The sequence below is a fragment of the Hevea brasiliensis genome, chromosome 17 (assembly GCF_030052815.1).
Source record: "Hevea brasiliensis isolate MT/VB/25A 57/8 chromosome 17, ASM3005281v1, whole genome shotgun sequence".
Taxonomy (NCBI): Eukaryota; Viridiplantae; Streptophyta; class Magnoliopsida; order Malpighiales; family Euphorbiaceae; genus Hevea; species Hevea brasiliensis.
The window spans coordinates 35,727,624-35,750,623 of record NC_079509.1 but is presented as its reverse complement, the minus strand read 5'-3'; the positions used below and the strand labels follow the sequence as shown (position 1 = coordinate 35,750,623).

General features: G+C 31.9%; 1 protein-coding gene across 2 annotated transcripts in view; it reads left to right on the top strand.

The window, feature by feature from the left end:
• Positions 1–3,995: 3,995 nt before the first annotated feature.
• LOC110632417 (formin-like protein 13) overlaps positions 3,996–23,000 on the top strand; it is a 70,490-nt gene continuing 51,485 nt past the window's right edge. For both annotated transcript variants that reach the window (XR_002490663.2, XM_021780639.2), the window contains exons 1-6: positions 3,996–4,332; positions 4,924–5,615; positions 7,334–7,555; positions 7,714–9,116; positions 9,206–9,329; positions 22,010–22,081. Coding sequence is in view for 1 of the 2 variants with exons in the window: in XM_021780639.2 (XP_021636331.2) it covers positions 4,260–4,332; positions 4,924–5,615; positions 7,334–7,555; positions 7,714–9,116; positions 9,206–9,329; positions 22,010–22,081 (2,586 nt within the window). In the remaining variant the exon portion in view is untranslated. The remainder of the gene's footprint in view (positions 4,333–4,923; positions 5,616–7,333; positions 7,556–7,713; positions 9,117–9,205; positions 9,330–22,009; positions 22,082–23,000) is intronic.

Here is a 23,000-nt window from a genome sequence, read left to right as displayed (position 1 = left end):
CTATTATTTGTGATAGTATTTTACTATCTTATAAATCTAAACATTTTTTTTATTATTATTATTTTAATATACATAATTTATACTTCATAAATTTAATGAAAATATTTATGTTTTATTCCTGATTATATTTTATATTTAGTATTAATAATATATATTTATTAAAATATGAGATAAATAAAATTAAATTTTTATTCTTACAAATCATTAATTTATAATTAATCTTTTTATTAATAAATCTATTAAATAATTTATTATTATAATTTTTATAATAATTCGCATATAACACAAGAAGACGAGTAATTTTTAAATAAGAGAGAATTATCAATAATTGATTAAGAGATAGTAGTTTGGACACTAGATTATTGATTTAACGGTGTGCATTATGATTTTTTTTTCTTTTAATTTTAAAAATGGCAATGAAGTGGATAATAATTGATGAGCAAAATAAAAGGAGTTTAATTATCTCCCTTAAATAATTTCTTCTCTCTATCTTATATGGTTTAAAAAAAAAAAAAAAGAACATTAGCTTTAATTAGTAATGTATATATAGTTAAGTAATATAAAGTTTACATATTATATTAAATTTTTTTTTTCCAAATTGGTTAAAGATAAATTTTTATAAAATATAATATTTATTAAATGGTATATATATATATATGACTAAAAAGCAATGATTGACCTAAGTGAATGCTGGCGATGGCCATCGCTCTCTTAAAATTTAAATTTTAATTGAGAGTATGTTTAATGGGCCTTTATATTTGACCTCCTTAAAAAAAATTTATTTAAAGTTTAAAATATTAATAATTTTTATTTATTTAATTAAATAAAAAATTTAATAAGTCAATATTATAAAAAAGTATAACTATTATAAGTTTATCATCATATAAAAATGAATTAAATAATCGTTAAATTAATATTTATATCTAAATTTATATAATTATTTTACATATATTAATTAATTTGACACAAATCTCAATTTAAATATTTAATCTAATAATCATTAAGCTCGTCCTCGTATAAGAGCTTATATTGAATGCATCGTTCTAAAAATTTTAAAATGAAAAATTATTAATTTAACTAAATAAAAAGTTAATGACTTATATTTTTAAAATTTTTGAATAATAAAAGTAATTTAAAAAAAAACCCCAAATCGTAAATAAAGCACACTAAAAAAAGTAAGTTTAAACATTACATTTGACATTGATTTTTTAAATCTATATATATATATACATATAAAATAAGTAGATATTTTCATGAGACTGACATGTTTAATTATTGTCACATGTTATTCTTTATTATATTATCAAATGCATTCTCTATAAATAGTTTACCTTATTTTGTAATTATTATATTTTTATACTAAATTTAATTCTCTTTTATTTTTCTTTTAAGTATTATTATTATTGTTAAATTTTAATTTTTATGATTTAAATGATTATTACACATATTTACACTTATTACATATATTTATATCTATATTATTTATAGATAAATTTTAATTTTTTTTATTATAAAAATTTTATTAAAAAATTTAAAACATAAAAGTAATAACAATAAAATATAAAATAATTAATAAAAATTTAAGATATTATATTATTTTTATATATTAAAATTAAAATTATTAATAATCACATCAATTAGTATGGGTAATATTTTTTTATTTAAATATAAAACATCTTGTATTTATTATTAAACCCATCCATCACTTCTAAGAAAAATAGTATGGGACATAAATATTACCAAGATGGACGGAGAAATATGGACATTTGGTTAATAGAATTCTATAAATTAAGGTTGAGGCGGAAACCATTAAAAACAAAGAAGGAAAAAAATAGACATCCACTTGTGGACCATATTAATTTGCGAGATTATGAAAGCAACAAAAATGAAAGAGAGTGGCCCTTCCACCAACATGCATTTTTCAATGGCTTAGCTTCACAACTAACTTTTCGTAAAGGTAACTATCACATACCTCGCTCAATTTTATTAGTGTTTCCACAAAAATTATCAAATTTTTTTTTTTATAAAATTTATTAAATTTTAATTTAATTTCATAAAAATTACTGTAATATAAAATGAAAGGTTTTTAAATTAGTCTGCTGGTCTGTTAATTATTTTATAAATAAAATTATCTAACTAATAGTTACTGATGAAGAAAAAATAGAGAAAAGGAAGGGGTAACTGGATGCATTTCATGCATCTTATTTTTTTAAGAAAATAATAAAATAAGATAATTTTATTTGTAAAATAGTTAACGGGTCAATAAATTAATATAGAAATCTTTAATTTTTAATAACAATGATTTTTATGAAATAAAATTGAAGTTTAGAGAATTCTATAAAAAAAATTAAAATTTAATAATTTTTATGAAAACACTCATAAATTGAATGATTACGTTTAATATTTATCTTTTTCAAGGCTATATATGAAAAATCTTAGCAATGTAAAGAATTTTGTCATCATGTTTACTAATTAAAATGAAAGAAGTATGAGAAGGTTATTTTGTGTATGAAATTTTCATTTTAGCTATATTTTCTCATTTCTTAATATGGTAAGAATACATATGTATTTTTAATGATGAGAATTAATAACAATTTTATTATATAGTTTATATCATGTTAAAATCATGAGATCATTCATTTTTTAATATATGGAATGAAATATATAATGGGAAGCTTTTTTCCATCATATAGATTCCTAATTCCATTAACCAAATTTAAATTTGAGACTTTTTAATAAAGAATTTAAAAGAATTTTTATAAAAATTAAGTTAAAATCTTTTTGCCTGAACATTTTAGGAATTATTTATATTTTATTTTAGTAACCGAATTTAATAATTATTTTTTATATTTTATATTTTTAAAATCATAAATAAAATTTTATTAATAGTAAAATTATTACTTAATTATATAAATGTAATTTTAAATTATATTAAAATTTTCAAATAATTACATATCTTTCGAAATCAAATTAAATTTTGATTTATTAAATGATTATTAATTATTTACTTTAAATATCCATGCAACAATATAATATTTTATCTTTTTAATAATAATTGATATAATTTTAAATAAGAAATGGCATAAAGATATATAGTATGTAATTTTAAATTTTAAAATAAGTTTAATTAATAGATTATTTTTATTATTTTTTAAACTATATTAATATCAATAAGTTATGTGGTATTTTTGAAATATTATTATTAAATTAAATAACATTTTTATAAATATTTTTTAAAATTGAGCTTTTATATATTGGGTTAAGCAATATTAGAAAACGTGGATTGAATAAAACTTCATGTTATTGATGTATAATTAATTATTAATTAAATATTATAATTAAGTAAAAATAATTTTTAATTCAATCATTTAGAGTTACTTTAAAGATTATGAGATCCCAAATTAAAATTTTAGTCATAGTTAATTATAAAAAATATTATAATTAAATTGTTTTATCTTATTTTGACAATTTTATTATAGTCTATTTGGAAATTAATATGAGAATTTATTTATTTTTATTAATTTTCATATTTGAAAATATTTGGAAACTACATAGAAGAATTTATTTTTTTTTTAATTTAAAAAAATTATTTAAAAAATAAAAATAATTTAAAAATAATATGATTATATAAAAATTTAATTTAATTGTTCTTGTAAATGATTTTTTTAAAGAATCTCTAGAGAATCTAGAAATAGAAAAATTATTTTTTATAAAATTTTAATATAAAAATTATATTAATTAATATAGATCATTTTGTTAAGTAGATATATATTTGATAATTTAAATTTTATAAAATTAATAAAAAATAAATTGTGGATTTTGGTAACCGAAATATTTAATTGAAAAGAAAACCCATGACCCAGTGGAGAAAACGTGGTGCTTTATCCATATATCTCTCTCGTATATTATAATCTTCCCAATACAAACAAAAGTACCAAAATACCCTTACTTATAAACCGACACATATGCCGTTATCCGTTAATGGCATCCACGTCATAAAAAACCCGCCACCGCACCAAGCTACGTCGGTTGGTAACACAGAAAACAATAAAAATGAAATCACAGCAGCTGACACACAGCCAACGAACAAATTCAACAGACCCAATCAATCGATCGATCGTTCTGTTGGCTTTCTTTACCCGAAAGCCAAGTTTAAACTCTTAACACAAACACAGAGATACAACAAAAACCAAAAAATCGTCACAAAACAGTTTCTGCTTGAATAATTTCGGAAGGTGCTGATTGAATTTGAATCGGAGATGGCATTGTTTCGTAAATTGTTCTACAGGAAGCCTCCTGATGGTTTGCTCGAGATCTGTGAGCGTGTTTATGGTGCGTTCTCTCTCTCTCTCTCTCTCTCTCTCTCTCTCTCTCTCTCTCTTAATTTTTTTTTAAAATGGATTGCAAATTTTGAATTCGCATAATATGGTTTTGTATTACTGCTGATGATGAAGAAGTATATAATTGAATTGAATTGTTTAAACTCAGTTATTGCAGCCTATTGTATTGAAATGAAACATAAACGAAGGGGATTTAATGTGATAAAATTTAGTTGGAGATGTTTCAACAATTGAATTGCTGGGGTATGTTGCCTTGAATAAATAGGATTAGGATCGGTATTGGGGTTCTTTTTTCCAGTCATAATAATAGGCTGTGATGGTCCTACCATAACTGTGAAATCTAAAGGAATATCATGATTTTTGTTGGGCATGTACTATTCTTTTTTTTGTAATGACATGTGTAGAGAACTTTACTAAAGCTGAATTTTCTGTACCATGAATTGGGGTAGCATCTTTTAAACTATAAAATGTTTTGTTGGCACAGCGTTATCAGAACAGGAACTGGGTTCCTTTCATTTGGTTAACATTTTGCAATTAATGCTTTAATTTCATGACTAACAACCTGCATTCTGTGCAAATATAGTCTTTGATTACTGCTTTACCACCGATGCTTGGCAAGAAGAAAATTATAAAAGCTATATGGGTGGAATAGTTGGTCAACTTAAAGAACACTTCCCTGATTCTTCATTCTTGGTGTTCAATTTCCGTGAGGGAAAGAGACAAAGCCAGTTTGCTGACATCCTGTCTGAATATGATATGACCATCATGGATTACCCTCGGCAATATGAAGGTTGCCCATTGCTCAAAATGGAGGTGATCCACCATTTTCTAAGATCAGGTGAAAGTTGGCTCTCACTTGGGCAACAGAATCTGCTTCTAATGCATTGTGAGCGGGGTGGCTGGCCAGTTTTGGCTTTTATGCTGGCAGCACTATTGATTTATAGGAAGCAGTACAGTGTAGAACAGAAGACTCTTGACATGATTTACAGACAGGCTCCTAGGGAGCTTTTGCACTTACTGTCACCACTGAATCCTATCCCTTCTCAATTGAGGTATCTACAATATGTTTCAAGGAGGAATGTGGCTTCAGAATGGCCTCCATTGGACAGATGTCTTACATTGGATTGTGTTATTCTAAGATTTATTCCTAATTTTGATGGAGAGGGGGGTTGTCGTCCAGTTTTTCGATTATATGGACATGATATTTCAGAGGAAACTACCAATATTATGTGCTCAACTCCTAGGAAAGGCAAAAGTGCCCGGGCTTATAAGCAGGTTATTTCATATTCTCTTAATTTTATTTTTTATTTACTCTCCTTTTTATTTGCAGTCTTCACTATTCTTGCTGGCATTTAGACGCATTCTTATTTTTGCCCATCTAACTTGTGCTTGTTTTTTAGATTGTAACATTTGTCTCTGTTCAAAAATGACCATGCAGCACACTCATGCGCATGTTAAAATAATCATCACAGATAAGGAGAAGAATACCACACAATAATTTTACGTGTTTCATTGTTGTGCCTATGCACATGGAGACTTACTTGCATTTTCACTGTGAAGGATAAAATATGAGTTTTCCTTTTACAAGTCGGAACAAGATAAACTTGCAATTAGAAAAAATACTCCATAATCAGGACTAGCCAAGATGTGTGTGTGTGTGTGTAAGTGCAAAACTATATTTTCAGGAGGGAGAATTGCTATTGGTGAAATTAAAAAATTATTCAAGTGCAAAGTGAAAACTATAAACAAATATTGATAAAATTATGGTCATGTGTCTTGTGTGAATTTTTAATGTTATTTTAATGTGTGAAAAATAATGTTATCATGATTAATATTAATTAAAACTAATATTACAATTCTTACTTTACTTTGATAATAGTCATGGATTTTTTGAGTTGTAAGGAATTTAAATATTTAATATACATATATAATTTAAAACTATTGACTTTAATTTGCAGTTTATACATTTATAATCCTATGCTATTTTGATTGAACAGAATAAATCATGTTGAAATATTTCTAGTTTTATTCTATACAGACTATAAAAACTCATAAATTATATGTTATAAGTAAGGTTAATCATTAAAAAGTTTGGAGAGATATATATGTTTTTTTAATTCTGCAATTATCATGTATAGTTTGAAATGATTGAGTTTAGCCTAAATTTTACTTACTAAATGCAATTATGATTGTATGCAAGGTTAATTTACAAAAGAGTTTCCATTTCATAAGCACCAATACAAGTGGAGTATGCCCACATTAGCTTTCTTTTCAACTTCAAGTTGCCTTCCTCTTCTCTCCAACATAGAAAGAATTCTAGAATATTATGATAAGATTTCAATTTAAAGCTTTTTTTTTATCAAATTAATTTTATCATAATTGAATAAATTTAGATTGTTAACCATCTGCTTGTCATAATCACTCTCCTAAACTATTTCTTTGAGCTTCAACATTACTATTTTTTTATTTAGATTCTGCAACGTGCCTATGAGATTTTTCCAAGCAATTTAATTTTTCTCTCTTCTACATCAACTATACTTTGGGATACTATACATGATCTTGATTGTCATTGTGGTTATTTTAGGTTTAGAATATCTAACTGAGTGTGACTTTAACAATTGGAAATATGAAGCCAAAATATGGTTGTGGTTAACTTAAACTATATCCTTATGTTTGTAGTTGGAAGGTGAAGCCAAGAGCGCCTCTATATGAGAGAAAGTAATAGAAGGATGTCCAAATTAATTTCTACGAGGGATTTTAGTTAACAACGAGCTTAATTTTCCACACTTTATCTTGTTCTTGCAATTTCAAAGTTGTTAGAGAGGTTTTGTTTTTTTTTTTTTCTTAATGCATCAATATATTTCTCTATTCAGAAGTCACTTTTCCTCATTAGTAAACTTTTCTCTTTGGCATATTTTCTTCCATAAAGTTCCAATAAATTTTTTCTTGCCTTAAAATATGTGATTTTTGAATCCCTTCCCATTTTATTGCAGACAGAATGCGAACTAGTTAAAATTGACATCAATTGCCATATCCAAGGTGATGTTGTGCTTGAGTGTATCAGTTTGGATGATGACATGGAGCATGAACAAATGATGTTTCGAGCTGTGTTTAACACTGCTTTTATTAGGTCAAACATCTTGATACTTAACCGTGACGAAATTGATACTTTGTGGGATGCTAAGGTTCAATTTCCAAAGAACTTCAGAGCAGAGGTATAATTCTTGGCCACATGTAATTTCACATGGCCGTTTGTGGTGCTTCTTCTTCTTCTTCTTCTTCTTCTTCTTCTTCTTCCTTTTTTTTTCTTTTTTGTGTTTTTGTGTGTGTGTGCATTCTTTCTTCTAACATGAAGTCTATTATTTGGGTGAAGATTCTTTTCTCAGAGGTGGATGCTACTAATTCAGTTGCTGCAGTAGATTTCTCTGGGTTTGAGGAGAAAGAAGGTCTACCAATGGAAGCATTTGCTAAAGTTCGTGAGATCTTTAGCTCTGTTGATTGGTTAGATTCCAAGGCAGATGTTGCACGTAATGTGCTTCAACAAATTAGTGCATCAAATGTTGTCCAAGAAAACTTTGACACTGATTTGGTATATGGTGTACAACTTAGCCCTCAAAGTCCTCGAAGCCCTTATAGATTGGAAACAAGTCCTAAAAAGCATCAGGAGAGAAAGAAACGCATGACCTTGAATAGTGGAATGGAGAGCTCCATGTTCTCAACACAAAAGATTGAGTTTCTACACTCACCAAAATCCTCTCCACATGCTCATGCGATTGAGGAGGATAAGCACAAAGACATTCAAGTTGGCCTTCAACTTGCCAGTCAATCTGATCTTACGTGTCAACAACCATCTCAGTTACCGTTAGATTCTCACGCTAAAACTACATCACATGTTGATGCCTCATTTGAAAGAGCTGATATCACTCATAAGAAAATATCTAAGGATGCCTCAAATCAAACCTTGTCACTTCCAGATGGAATTGAACCTGTGAAACCTTCAAGTGTTTTTGTTTCACCGTCAATACCTCCATTGCGAACTATCACGAATTCCAATGCCTCAAAAACTCTTCCAACTTCATCAACACCTCCTCATCGTATTTCTGCTTCAAAATCAATAGATCCCTCATTTACCAAGAGGACTGAAACTTTTTTAAGGGGCAAAGATCAGTTGTCATCAAGCACTCCCCAACTTGGTTGTGATACTCTTGTAACTTCACCACTGCCTCCCACTCCTCCTTTAGGAATACCAACACCTCCTTCAGTGCCACCTTCGAGAGATAAGCCCGCCATTAAAGCGGGAGCCTCAACACCACCACCTCCTCCTCCAACACCACCACCTCCTCCAACTCCACCTTTGAAGGAGAATGGTGCTATTAGAGCTGGACCTCCTCCACCCCCACCCCTTCCTCTTCATTCAAGGCAAGCAACCAATCTGACTATTTCAACTCTAATACCGCCGCAGCCGCCACCACCACCACCACCACCTTCATCCACTTTTTCATCCAATTCTTCTCATGCTGTTTCTACACCCCCTCCTCCCCTTCCTTTTGGTAAAGGTATTTTAAAGATGGGTAGTAATGAATCTCCATCTCCTGCACCACCAACTCCTGCTCCACCATTCAGTTCTCCTTCCAGCACCAAGGGACGCTTATCTCGTACTATAAGTTCAAAGAGCTATCAAACCAAAAAGCTAAAGCCATTGCATTGGTTGAAGTTAACAAGAGCTGTTCAAGGAAGCTTATGGGCAGAGGCACAAAAATCTGGTGAAGCCTCCAAGTAGGTGCAATTGAAAAAGAGTTTATAGTATCTATTGCAATATGCTTATATTTTTCTTTTGTCTTATACATTTGTGTAATTGCCCCTAGGGCTCCAGAGATTGACATGTCAGAGCTTGAGAGTCTCTTTTCAGCATCAACACCAAATTTAGATCATGGGAGGAAGTCAAGTATGCGTAGCTCACGGGGACCTAAAGTTGATAAAGTGCAATTGGTAATCTTTTATTTAATCCCTAGTTGATTCAATGCATAATTTTCATCATTTGTTTTTGTTGTTTGAAATTTTTGTATATCTATGTTTTATTCTTACTACTAGTACATCATTAGGATTTTCATTTTTGCAAGTCATTCTATATCTATTGTTTTAGTCATTTACTTGATGCTTTGTGGTTTCTATAACCTACCTCCTTATATTAGTTATAATACAAGATGAGTAACATCTTGATTGGCTGATTGGCAACACACTTTAATTAAACGTTAAAAGTAATTTTTAAGATTATTATACAAGAACTTAAATGAACTTAAATGATTTCTTTCTTTCTTTTTTATGTTACTCATAATTTCACATGGTGTTTGTTGATCATTTTTTTTTTTCAGTTTTGGGGGTTTTACACAAACCTAATTTTATGTTTTTTGGGTGAAAAAGAAATTCATTGTAAGAGATTAAAAAAGGTTTGTCGTATAAACGGCCCTGAGTTTCACTTATAATTAACCCATTCAAACAACAAAAATAAAATGAAGATACAATGTCACTCACTACCCCTTATTTTATTTCACCATCCATCAAAAAAGTTAGCTGTTGGATAGAAGTGCTAAAGACATGCTTAACAATTCGCTATTCAAATATTTGTGTTTGGAGATTGGTGTCTTTAACTAGTTGTTTAACCCTCCATGATCCTTTAATGCAATAACTCAGCAACTTTCCCCTTTTTGGACTCTTTTGTGACTTACACAACATATATGGACTCCTGTCTCAATCCAAGTATAATGGAAAGCTATTACCTCTTGTATTACCTATGGTGTCAGTATTGTTGGAACAAATAAATTTGGAGAAATTTTCTATATATTTCAGTATGTATAATGACTTTACACATATTCCTATTTATACACAAAGATTCTAACTAACAAGGAAGCTATTATAATAGAAAACATATACAAACAAGAAAGAAAATATAGAAAAAGGAGGAAAGAATAATAATCCTTATTGTATAGGGATTTTAACGTATTTCAACACTCCCCCTCAGGTTGATTCATGTTTATCACACATGTCCAACGTATAAACTAGAGAACGCTTAATCCTTTGGTGAACACGTCAGTCAACTGATCTTTTAAAGCCATATGAGAGATATTCAACAATCCTTTTACTATTTTCTCCTTTATGAAGTGTCTGTCAATCTCGATGTATATGTTTGGTCCAATTATGTTGTACTAGATTTTGAACTATACTGATAGAAGTTTTGTTATCACAGTACAAGTATAACTCATTTATTTCTGACAGCTTGCACTCTTCCATCAACTTTTGTGACTATAACAATTCACAAGCGCTTTGAGCCATGGCTCTCAATTCAACTTTTGTATTGATCTAGCTGTCACATTTTGCTTTTCACTTCTTCATGTGACCAGGTTACCACTAACAAAAGTACAATAACCTGTTATTGATCTCCTATCATCAAGAGAGCTAGTGCAATCTGCATCTGTAAAGGCCCTTATTTGAAGGTGTCCATGCTTTGCAAAAAAAAGTCCTTCTTTAGGGGCAAATTTCAGATATCTCAAAATATAAAAAATAGCTTCTAAATGAGATTCACGAGGGTTATGCATATATTGATTCACCATACTCACTACATAAGTTATGTTGGGTCTAATGTATGAAAGATAAATCAATCTGCCAACTAACCTCAAATATCTTCCTAAATCCACTGATTCCCTAATTCCAGCTTGTCATCTATGATTTGCTTCAATAGGAGATTCTGCTAGTTCACAACCTAGTATCCATGTTTCTTCTAGGAGGTCCAATAAACACTTTCTCCGAGAGATAAAGATCTCCTTATTTGATCTAGCGACCTCTATTAACAGAAAGTACCTCAGCTTGCCTAGGTCTTTAATCTCAAATTCTTGTGCCACATTCTTTTAGGTGGGTAATTTCTTTCTTGTCATCTCTTGTCATGACTGTATCATCCATATAAACAATAAGTAATGTAATCTTACCTCTACAATGTTTTTATAAATAGAGTGTGATCAACATTTCTCTAACAAAATCCAAATGAAATTATAGCCTTGTTGAATTTGTCAAACTATACCCTAGGATTGCTTCAGGCCATACAAAGCCTTTTTCAATCTACAAACCTTCCCTCTGAATTTCTTATCATCGAATTTTGGAGGTATTTTCATATATACCTCTTCCTCTAGGCTTCATGTAGAAAGACATTTTTGATATCAAACTGCTATAAATTCCATTCAAGGTCTGCTGCACATGACACATAATCCTGATGGTGTTCATCTTTGTAACAAGAGTAGAGGTTTCCTAATAATACACCCCATATGTCTGTGTGAAACCCTTTGCCACCAATCTGGCTTTTTATCTCTCAATTGAACCATACGCCCTATGCTTCATATTAAACACTCACTTGCTTCCAACTGGCTTTTTCCCAATAGGGAGAGTAGCTAGATCCCATGTCCCTTTTTTTCCAAGGCTTTCATCTCATCAGCCATAGCAGTCTTCAATTTTGAATCATGGTAAGCTTCCTTCCAATTTTGTGGGATAGAAACAGAAGAAACAAACAAGACAAAGGCTCTATAGGATGGGAATAACGAATCATAGGACACAAAGTTAGATATAGGATAGTTGGTACAATCTGACTTCTTTTCTTAGAGCAATAGGAACATTGAGAACATAATTAGTATTAGAAGGGAACTCATTACGTACCTCATGATATTCAGGATCTAAATTCCCGAATTCGGATTGATCAAAAGTATCATGCTTAATGACCTCATCTGTTCTTTTTTTATGAGTGTAAGTTCTCAAATCCAACCTATTAAATCTATGTATTGGCTAAGGTTATTTTTCCTGAACCTGAACCTAAGGTAATTGATCCTGATTCTCATTAACCTCCACTTGAAGAATTGGAAGGAAAAAAGATGAAGGAAGAATCACCTCTTTCTTCTTATGCCGCCACTGAAGAGGGGTCTGAAAATAAGGTTCAGATTCCCTAAAAGTGACATTTATGCTCACAAAGTATTTTCTAGAAGGTGGATGATAATATTTATACCCTTTTTTAGTACCAGAATATCTTACAAAAACACATTAAAGAGCCCAAGGTTCTAATTTCCCGGTATTTATCTTATGAACTAAGCACACACAAATAAAGATCTTAGGTGGAATAGTATAGGAGTTTTTTCCCTTTAAAACTTTTAAAGGACTTTTAAAATCTAGGGTTCTAAGAGGCATCCTATTAATCAAATATGATGCAGACAGAACAACATCCCCCCAGTAAGATGTAGATAGATTCATAGTAAACAAGAGAGCTCTAGCAACCTCAAGTAAATGTTTATTCTTCCGTTCAGACATCCCATTTTGTGAATTAGTATTAACACAATTGGTTTGATGTTAAATTTCATGCGACTTCAAATAAGCTTGAAATATTCCATTCATATATTCTGTATGATTATCGCTTCTTAAAATTTTCATTTGAGCATCAAATTGGATACATATCATTTTATGGAATTGTTGAAAATAGGAAAACATCTCATTCTTGTTTTCATCAAGTAAACCCAAGTTAACCTAATGCAACAATCAATGAAAGTAAAAAATCATCTATATCCAAATAAAGACACAGATTGGGTAGGCCTCCATACATCAGAGTGAATAGTCATGAAAGGAATTAAGGTTTTATTATCTATTGAAGGATATGATTCTCGTGTGTTTAGCCGGTTCACAAGCATTACAAACTAAAAGTTCTATTTTGCATTTTCTAAACAAAACGAGATATGATCTCTCTAAAGTTTGAAAAGAAGGGTGCCCTGATCTCTTATGCCATTAAAAAATCCCTTGGTCAGCGCTCACTGATTGTCCTAACAAAGCTTGGTTTGTACTAGGATTTGAGGAACCCCCACAGTCATCCACCAAATATAGGCCATGTTGTAGTCTATCACTACAAATCATTTTCTCTATTTTCAGTTCTTGAAATATACAATGAGTAGGGAAAAATGAGATTTTACAATTTAGAGCTTTTGTGATGGAGCTAACAAATAAGAGGTTAATAAGAAAGCCAGGTACATGCAAAATTGAGTTGAGATTCACAAGTAGGGGTACATTTAATATAAACTATTCCTAAGATACTAGTTAGGGATTCATCTGCTATGCGGACTATTTCTTTTCCTAGTTATGGTAAATATGTTGTGACTTTGTTTGAATAGCCTATCATGTGTTTGTTTACTCCAAAATCTATAACCCAAAAAGTTTTTTCAAGATTGGCAATAATAGCATTACCTGATTTGACAAAGTTGAAAGGGGCAACCGTAGTGGATTGTGATTCTAGTTGTGATAGCCAACGTTTTGGAATTGGACTTCCTTATTGTAAAAAATTCCAGTTGTAGTAGTATCTTCAGAAAAATCCACTGTCTTAGACACATTAGCTTGTAGTCTTATTGAGCCCCCTCTTTTTTCTCCATGCCCCTTGGTATGGCGGTCATGGAGTTTCCAGTAATGTTTTTTCGTGTGGTGAGATTCTCACAATAGTCACAGTGCAAATGATTCTTGTTTGATGGACTAGAGCTGAGTGATTGTTCTTTGGAGGCAATAGCAACAAGTTTTGACATATCAATGGGTGTAGTGGGAACCACAACCCTTCTTGTGTTTTCTTCTTATTGAAAATAAAAGTTTGCCTTAAGGAGGGTAAAAGATCCTTACCAAGTACTTGGACCTGAATTTGGTTATATTCTTTATTTAGTCCAGCAAGAAAAATCATAGATCTGCTTATTCTCAATTAATTTCTAGAACTTAACAGCATCACTAGTACATGTACGTTGAAAATCTTGATAATAGTTCAGTTCCTGCCATGGTGTACTGTGAAAGTGAAATCTTTCATATATTTTCAACATAAGTAATTGGTACATTTATAGTCACAAAGAAGTCAACTAAATCCCTATGAATTAAGAAAAAGAATAGAAAGAAACAAAACTAGAAAGAGAGAAATTATAAGAGAGAAATTACATCAGAATACAGAAAATACGAGAGAATAATTATAAGAGAAAAATTGGGGATATACATGCTTTTGAAATAATCTAACTACAGAGAGATATTTTAGAGATATATTAGGGATTCTCAACACTCCCCTCAAGTTGGTGAATAAATATCTTCCATTCCCAACTTGCTTGTGATGTTCTAAAATTTTACTGTGGGTAGCCCTTTTGTTAGAACATCAGCTAGTTGTTTCTCTGTTGGCATATAAGGAGTGCTAATGAGACCATTTTTGAGCTTTCCCTTTGTGAAATGTTTGTCTATCTCCACACGTTTGCTTCGATCATGCTGAACTGGGTTATGAGCCATGCTAATTGCTGATTGATTGTGACAATAAAGCTTCATAGTCCCCTCTCTCTTAATCTTGAGATCATCCAGAAAAATCTTCAGCCATAATAATTCACAAATCCCATGAGCTGTTGCTCTAAATTCTGATTCAGCGCTAGATCTAGCCACAACATTTTGTTTTTTACTTCTCCATGTCACTAAATTTCCTCCTAAGAACGTGTAATAACCTGATGTTGATCTACTATCAACCAATGACCCTGCATAATCTGCATCCGTATAGGCCTCTAAAGTCATCTCTTTTCCCTTTTTAAACAAAATTCCTTTTTCAAATAAAATAAGATTCTATGGACAGCTTGTAAATGCTCTTCTCTTGGGACATTCATAAATTGACTCACCACACTCATAGCATATGCTCTATCCGGTCTTGTAGGAGAGAGATAAATTAATCTCCCAACAAGTCGCTGATATCTCCCTTTGGCAATGACACTGCCACCTTCTTTTCCTCTAATCCTATGATTCGAGTCAATTGGAGTGCTAGCTGCCCTGCAACTAAGTGTCTCTGTTTCTTTAAGAGGATCGAGGACGTATTTCCTTTGAGATAGGAAAATTCCTGTCTTTGAATAAGCAACTTCAATGCCTAAAAAGTATTTCAATTTCCCAAGCTCTTTTATCTCAAATTCCCTAGCCAAATGCTCTTTAAGATACTCCCTCTCTATTGGATCATTCCCAATGATGATGATATCATCAACATATACCAAAAGGGTTATAACTTTTCCTCCTTTTGAATGTTTGATGAACAATGTATGATCACCCTGAGTTTGTTCATATTTCTTCTTTAACATAGCTTTTGCAAACCTTCCAAACATGCTCTAGGAGACTGTTTTAATCCATAAAAAGCCTTTTTTAATTTGCACACCTTATCTGCTCCAATACTCCCATCAAACCAAGGAGGTGGTTCCATAAAAACCTCTTCCTTTAAATCCCCATGCAAGAAAGCATTTTTTACATCAAATTATTGCAAAGGCCAATCAAACATAGCAGCAAGAGATAAAAGTACTCGAACTGTATTCATTTTTGCAACTGGTGCAAAAGTTTCTAGGTAATCTGCCCCATAAGTTTAAGTATATCCTTTGGCTACTAACTTAGCCTTATACCTCTCTAATGACCCATCAGCCCTATATTTCAAAGTATAGATCCATTTGCACCCCACTGTTTTTTTTTTCTTTTGACCTATTCACTACCTCCCATGTTTCATTCTTTTGTAGGGCACCCATTTCTTCTTTCATAGCTTGCACCCATTTCTCATTTTTTAATGCCTCTTGAACTGTTCTAGGAATAGGAGTAGAATTAGTAGTGGTAAGAAAGCTTTTATGTTGTGGAGAAATTTTTTGAAAAGATACAAATTGGGAGATGGGATATAGTGGCTGTTTTTTGCATTTTCTAGTCCCTTTTCGCAAAGCAATTGGTAAATCTAGGTCCTCAAAATCAGTTTGATCACAAGGAGAAGGAAGAGAAAAATCAGTACCTGATTTCGGTTCAAAGTCATGTACCTGCTTTGGTTCTGAAGTTGACCTTTTCTTCCTTGAATAATGCAGCAGTTCAAGTGGACTTGGACCTGGTAGGGGTTGTGCACTATTCTGGATGGTGTTAACTAATTCTGGCTGGACAGAATTGGAAGAATTTTCAGGTTCAAATTGGACAGCTTTGGAAGGACATGGTTTAGGTTCAAATTTGGTTGAATTGGAAGACGACCAACTTGAATTAGGTGAAGTTATTTCAGGTTCAAAGTGGGCTGATTTGGGAGAGCTTTGACTTGAATTAGGTGGACTCATTTCAGGTTCAATTAGGGCAATATTGGGAGAAGATTCACCTGAAATAGGTGGCAGGAATGATGACTGCAGCTCTGAAAAACTCAATTCTTCCTTATTTTCTCTGCCACTCTCCCCCTGAAGATAGAAATGTTGAACTGGAAAGAAAAATTCTATTTCATGAAAAGTAACATACATGCAGACAAAAATTCTCCGAGAGGAGGGATGATAACACTTGTACCCTTTTTGGGTATTGGAGTATCCTATAAAAGGACATTTGAGGGTTCTAGGATCTAATTTGTTTCTGTGTGACTTATGGACATGGACATAAGAGACACAACCGAATACTTGAGGTGATAAACAATTGAAAACATTCAACTCAGGGTAAAAACCAGCTAAGGCTTGAACTGGACTCTTATCCCAAAGAACCTTAGAGGGCATACGGTTAATGAGGTAGGTTTCAGTTAAGGTTGCTTCTCCCCAGAAAAATTTGGGAACATTTGATTGAAAGAGAAGTGTGCGAGTAACATTTAAGAGGTGTCTATATTTTCGCTCAGCTACCCCATTTTGCTGGGGTGTGTTAACACATGAAGATTCATGGATGATCCCTTCTTGTTGGAAAAAAGTAGCAAGGGTTTGGTTAAAATAATCCTTAGCATTATCTGATCTAATCCTTTTAATAGATACCCCAAATTGAGTTTTAATCATTCTATGGAAGATAGGTAGAATTTGGCTTACTTTTGATTTTTCTCTCATAAGATATAACCAAGTAGTCCTAGTGCGGTCATCAATAAAAGAGACAAACCATTTAGCTCCAGTGACATTGGGAGTTCTAGAAGGACCCCAAACATCTGTGTGTATTAAAGAAAGTGGTTGAAGAGATCTTGTATTATTCAATGGAAAAGAGACACGGTGTTGTTTAGCAGACTCACAAATGTCACAATGAAATTTATTAACTTCCACTGTTTTAAAAAGCGAAGGAAACATGCTACTAAGTAAACTAAAAGGTGGATGCTGAAGACGAAAATGCTGGAGCCAAATTTCAGTAGTGTTTGGGGAAGCACATTGGGACAAGTAAGAGAAGCTTAACTGAGGTCCTTGGTCCATTGTGCTGCTCATTTCTTCAAGGTAGTAGAGTCCATTCTCCTGCCTAGCAGATCGAATCATCTTCCCCGAAACTTGGCAGATCCAATCATCTTCCTCGAAACTTTGTCCTAAAAAATACAATGCCTATCAAAAAAGGTAATGCAACAATTCAAATATTTTGTGAGCTGTTAAATGGAAATAAGATTTGTGGACAGCCTTGGAACATGCAGCACATTTTGCAATGAAATGGAAGGTGTGAGGTTGATATTGCCGTGACCAGCAATAATAATGGAAGAGCCATCAGCAACAGTTATTTTCTTATTTCCAGGACTAGATTTATAAGACTCAAATTTGTTAGGGATAGGTGTCATGTGATCTGTGGCTCCTGAATCGATGGTCTAGGAGTTAGATGGATTTAAGTTACAGGCATTAAAAGTTTTCAAGATGAAGCACCTACTAGATTGATCTAGGGAGCAAGAATTAGATGACTTATCGAGTGTTCCAATGAAATTCCTTATCTTCTCAATCTCTTCTTTGTTGAACTTTTTGAATTCATCACCATTGAGATTCTGTGTAGGTCCTTCTTGGTTTGTGAAATTCTCCAAGCTGCCTTGCTGATTCCCTTTAAATCCGCCATTCCTCTTGAGAACTTGTGCCTTCCCATGCAGCTTAAAACAATTCTCCTTGGTATGGCGAGGTTTCTTACAGTAAGTACACCATAAATCATCACGAGCAGGTTACTTGCCTTGTTTTTTATCACTTCTGTCACCCAGTCCTTGTTCCAAACTGTTAAACTTGTTTCCTCTATCTACAAGTTTCTTTGAGACCATGGCTGATCCCTCGGATTGCTGGGATTTTAGCATCACTATTCTGCGGCTTTTTTCTCCACGTGCTATTGAGAATACCTCACTCAAAGGTGGCACTTCTCCTTACCAAGAATCTGAATCCGTACTTGATCAAATTCAACATTCAGTCCTGTAAGAAACTCAAATATATGATCTCTTTCCAAAATATTTAGAAGAGTCCTAGTATCACCACTGCATTTCATCTTAATATCTTGGTAATGATCTAGTTCCAGCCATAACCCCTTCATCAAATTGTAATATTCAATAATCGAGAGGGTACCTTGTTTAGTAGTAGAAATCTTGGTTTTGCTTTCATAAATCAGTGCTGCATCCTGCACCTTTGAATATGTTTTGCGGACTGTCTCCCAAATTTCTTGGGCAGTAGGAAGGAATATTAGATTCCTACTAATCTCAAGTTGCATTGAGTTCCATAACCAGGACATTATCATTGAATCTTCTACATCCCATGCATCAAAGTTGGAATCGCCAGCGCTCGGACCAATTCCATCTAGATGGCTCATCTTCCCTTTTTCCTTGAGAAATGTTTTCACAATCTGTGACCACTGAAGGTAATTTTTTCCATCAAGTTGATAAGTCAGGCTCATACTTTGAAGTTCTCCATTTGAGGAAGACTCAAGTGATGATGCAGTTTGATTGATGACTACATTCTCAGAGATTTCTAACATCTTTGTGAAGAATTAAGATTGGCTGAAATTAATACAGTGGTAAATTCAAGAAAAAAAAAAAGATAAAGAATTTTGATAGGCAGTGAAGGCTAATCAAAGCCCAGTAGAGATAACAGTGATGAAGACTGAAATTTGAAAATAAAGGCCAACAATAAAGTCAGCAATAAATGCTGAACAGAATACTGCCTAGGCTAACTGGGCTCTAATACCATGTGAAAGTGAAATTTTTCATATATTTTCAACATAGGTAATTGGTACATTTATAGTTACAAAGAAGTCAACTAAATCCCTATGAATTAGGAAAAAGAATAGAAAGAAATAAAACTAGAAAGAGAGAAATTATAGGAGAGAAATTACAGCAGAATAGAGAAAATATAGGAGAATAATTGCAAAAGAAAAATTAGGGATATACATGCGTTTGAAATAATCTAGCTATAGAAAGATATTTTAGAGATATATTAGGGATTCTCAACATGTACTCAACTAAACCTAGTACCATGCAATGGTCATTTCACCCAATGACGGAGCCAGGAATTTAGCTTAGGGGGTCCAGTTAAAATATAAAATTTGTTTATTAATCACTTGCTTAAGTGTTGATTGAAGAGATTGATTAACTAATGATGATAATTCTGTATAGTTAACCAATAGAATCATTTCATAACTATAAAACAAAAACATTTAATAAATATAATAACAAAAATAAGTGCTTTAATTTTTTTTAAAAAATTGATTTGCTAAAAATTAAATGGAATTGCTATTAGTTCAAAAATATACTGAATGATTAATATCATGAATTGCTAAACTTAAAATATTTTGATGGCCTAATATTAAAAAATTTGTCCAATTAATCTGAAATCTGTTTTTTTTTAATTATAAAAAGCGAACTCAATTAATATTATAGATTAAATAAAATAAATGACATAGTTTAACTTCTAATATTATGAAATTTTTTTTCCTAACCTGAATATGTAGACATTTTAGCAAGAAAAAAAAAATTCCAAAGTAGTAATGAGATTACAATAAGAAAACTACTAATAATTTTAATTGAATAATTTAAATTTTAAAGAATAGAAATTTGTGATTGTGGATTGGTTAGATAAGAAAAATAATAAAATAAAATTGATGAAGAATATAGGGCTAAGAGACAAAATTGATTTGGATTTTTTTTTCAGTAAGAGGAATTATATTTCACTGTTAGTATCATTCTTTTAATAAAGAATTTAGAGCTTTTTTTTTTATAAAATTACTATTAAACTCCTTAAAGTTTTTAAAACATTGAAGGTCCCATACTCATTAAAATTTAATATAAGAGTAGAAAAAAATTTTTTTTTTTTAAATTACCAATAGATACTTGAAAATTTTCAAAATTTCAGGGGGCCCAATGCCCCCCTTGGCCACAACATGGCTCCGCCACAGATTTTACCTTGCTTTGTAGTGTGAACCTATTATGTAGATCATAAATCTATGTATCATAATAGAGGATGCACTATTTAACAGTAAAAACCCATGAGCAATATGGGGTTGCATAGAGTTAATGAGCCAGGATATCATAAGTAAGTTTTCGAATTCTCATTGATTGTTGGTAGAACTGTAGTTTCTAATTATCTACAGTAATATACCCCTACAATCCTCTAGCTTGGATGAACAGCAAATAAGATCTGGACCATACTAGATGATTAGTCCCATCAAGCTTTATAGGACTTACTTGTAAAGAGTGGTTTTCATTAATGAAGCCTACCTTCCCTTCAGCTATTGTTTTTTTCCTGTTAGTCAGGGCTCAAAAAATAGAAGAACAAACAACTAGCAGTAGCCTTTGGGAACCAAACAATTACTGTCAGGAAGTAAAAAGGCAAACCAGGGTAGCAACAGGTGCAGGTCAGAGGCACAAGACATGAGGTAGGTTGCTAGAAAAGGAACGGCCGGGAAACAGTGCCAGAAAACCAGTCCACGGTTCCATGCATAGGTGCATGGGATAAGAGTGAAGGGCTGTGACGACGCACGGGACCACATGCTTTCGCCGGATGGGGCTGGATTTCTAATGGCAGGTCGATCGGCGGCTAGGCTTCCTCCTAAAGCAGGCTGTGTCAAACATCTCCCTTCTATAAGCTTAACCCTTAGAAACCATAAAACTTAGATCTGTAACCAAAGCCTTGAAAAAACTGGCAAGGCTCCAATACCATATTGGAACAAACAAATTTGGAGAAATTTTCTGTATATTTTAGTTTGTATAATGACTTTACACATATTCCTATCTATGCACCAAGATTCTAACTAATAAGGAAGCTATTACAATAGGAAACATATACAAACAAGGAAGAAAATATAGAAAAGAGAGGAAAGAATAATAATAATCCCTATTGTGTAGGGATTTTAACGTATTCCAGCAAGTACACACCACCAAGGAGTTAGGCATCATCAAAGTTTCAAGTTATCCATGATTGTTTTTCACTGGGTTTGTTTCTGCACCTATAGAAGTGGTATTGCTGAGACTTGGCACTGTTCAGTTTAAATCTTTCTTTGCCGAAGAAACTATAGTCAAGATAAGTCATTGTGGAGTAAGAAAGGATATTGGGAAAAAAGAAATATTTGCTCAAGTTCATATATATCACAACTTTGACATACAAAGCTATTAGGTTGATTAATTAAGAAACCCTCTTTGTTTTTCTTGTTAAAGTATCTCCTATGATTGATTCCTTTGCTTCTCTCAGATGGATTAGAATCAAGTTTGATATATAGGATAGATCTGAAGCATGTTGATGCTATCTTCATCCATTAAATTATTAACATTTTTGCATTAGAATTTTGTAAATTTCTGAGTAAGTTGATTACTTCTGTAGGCTAGTATGTTTATTATACTTTGTATAATGTGACAGTGACAGTGAGGTCTATCATTTGTATGTTTGTATTTTGTGTTTTCTTTGTTTATTAATATTCTCTTGTTGCAGATTGATCATAGACGAGCATATAATTGTGAAATCATGCTTTCAAAGGTGAAAGTGCCACTAAATGAATTAATGGTAAGCTTAATTCACCACTTAGAGCTTTTTAATATAGGGTTGGCTTTTTTTCCCCCCCAAAATTACTGCTATAGATTATACACCATTTTGAACTTAATGAATCTACAATTTCACTTTCCTTATTTCAAACTATAGAGACTTGCAGAGATAGAGAAGTTGGAGAAAAATAGCTTGATTATTCCCTCAAGCCTGTGTGGAATATATATAGTTTCAACAAATCTGATAATGAAAACTATACAATTATCCTAATCTAGAAATCCCTTGATTGTAGGGATTTAATCTCAATCACAGTGTTTACATTCCTATCCTAACACCAACCATATGCCACTAACTATTGTAGTCACATCTTTTTTTGGTTTTTCCAAAAAAAAAAGAAAAGAAAGAAAATTATGGATCTTGCATAAGTTATTGAGTATTTGATTCTAATTTAAGTTGTCCTTTTTAGAGTTTGATCAATTACAACTAGTTCACTAGCAAAGGTTATAAAACTCTATGAGCTGTTTGCTTATGATTAACTAAGGAAGATTTTCATTTGCTTGTGATTATTTCCTTCATCACTATGTACCTTCTACTTTTTAGTTTTTGGTCCTCATAGTCCTCCTCCCTCCTCCCCACCACAACACATCACCACCCCCCCCCCCCCCCTGCCTTCTCCCCCCCTTCCTTCTTTTCCCCACTAGAAAAAAAAAAAAAAAGAAAGAAAACAAAAAGAACACTGAAATATACCCACAAGCAGAGATTTGCATTGAATATTTCCTTTCCTGTCTCATTCTTTTTATGCTACAAATAATTTCCATGACACTTAAGCTGAAGGTTATGATCTCCTGGACTTCTCTAGAACATTTTTCTCAGATCATGAAATGATTTTACTCAAATTTTTTACAATTTACTGGCTTTGGTTACATCATCTTAACGATGA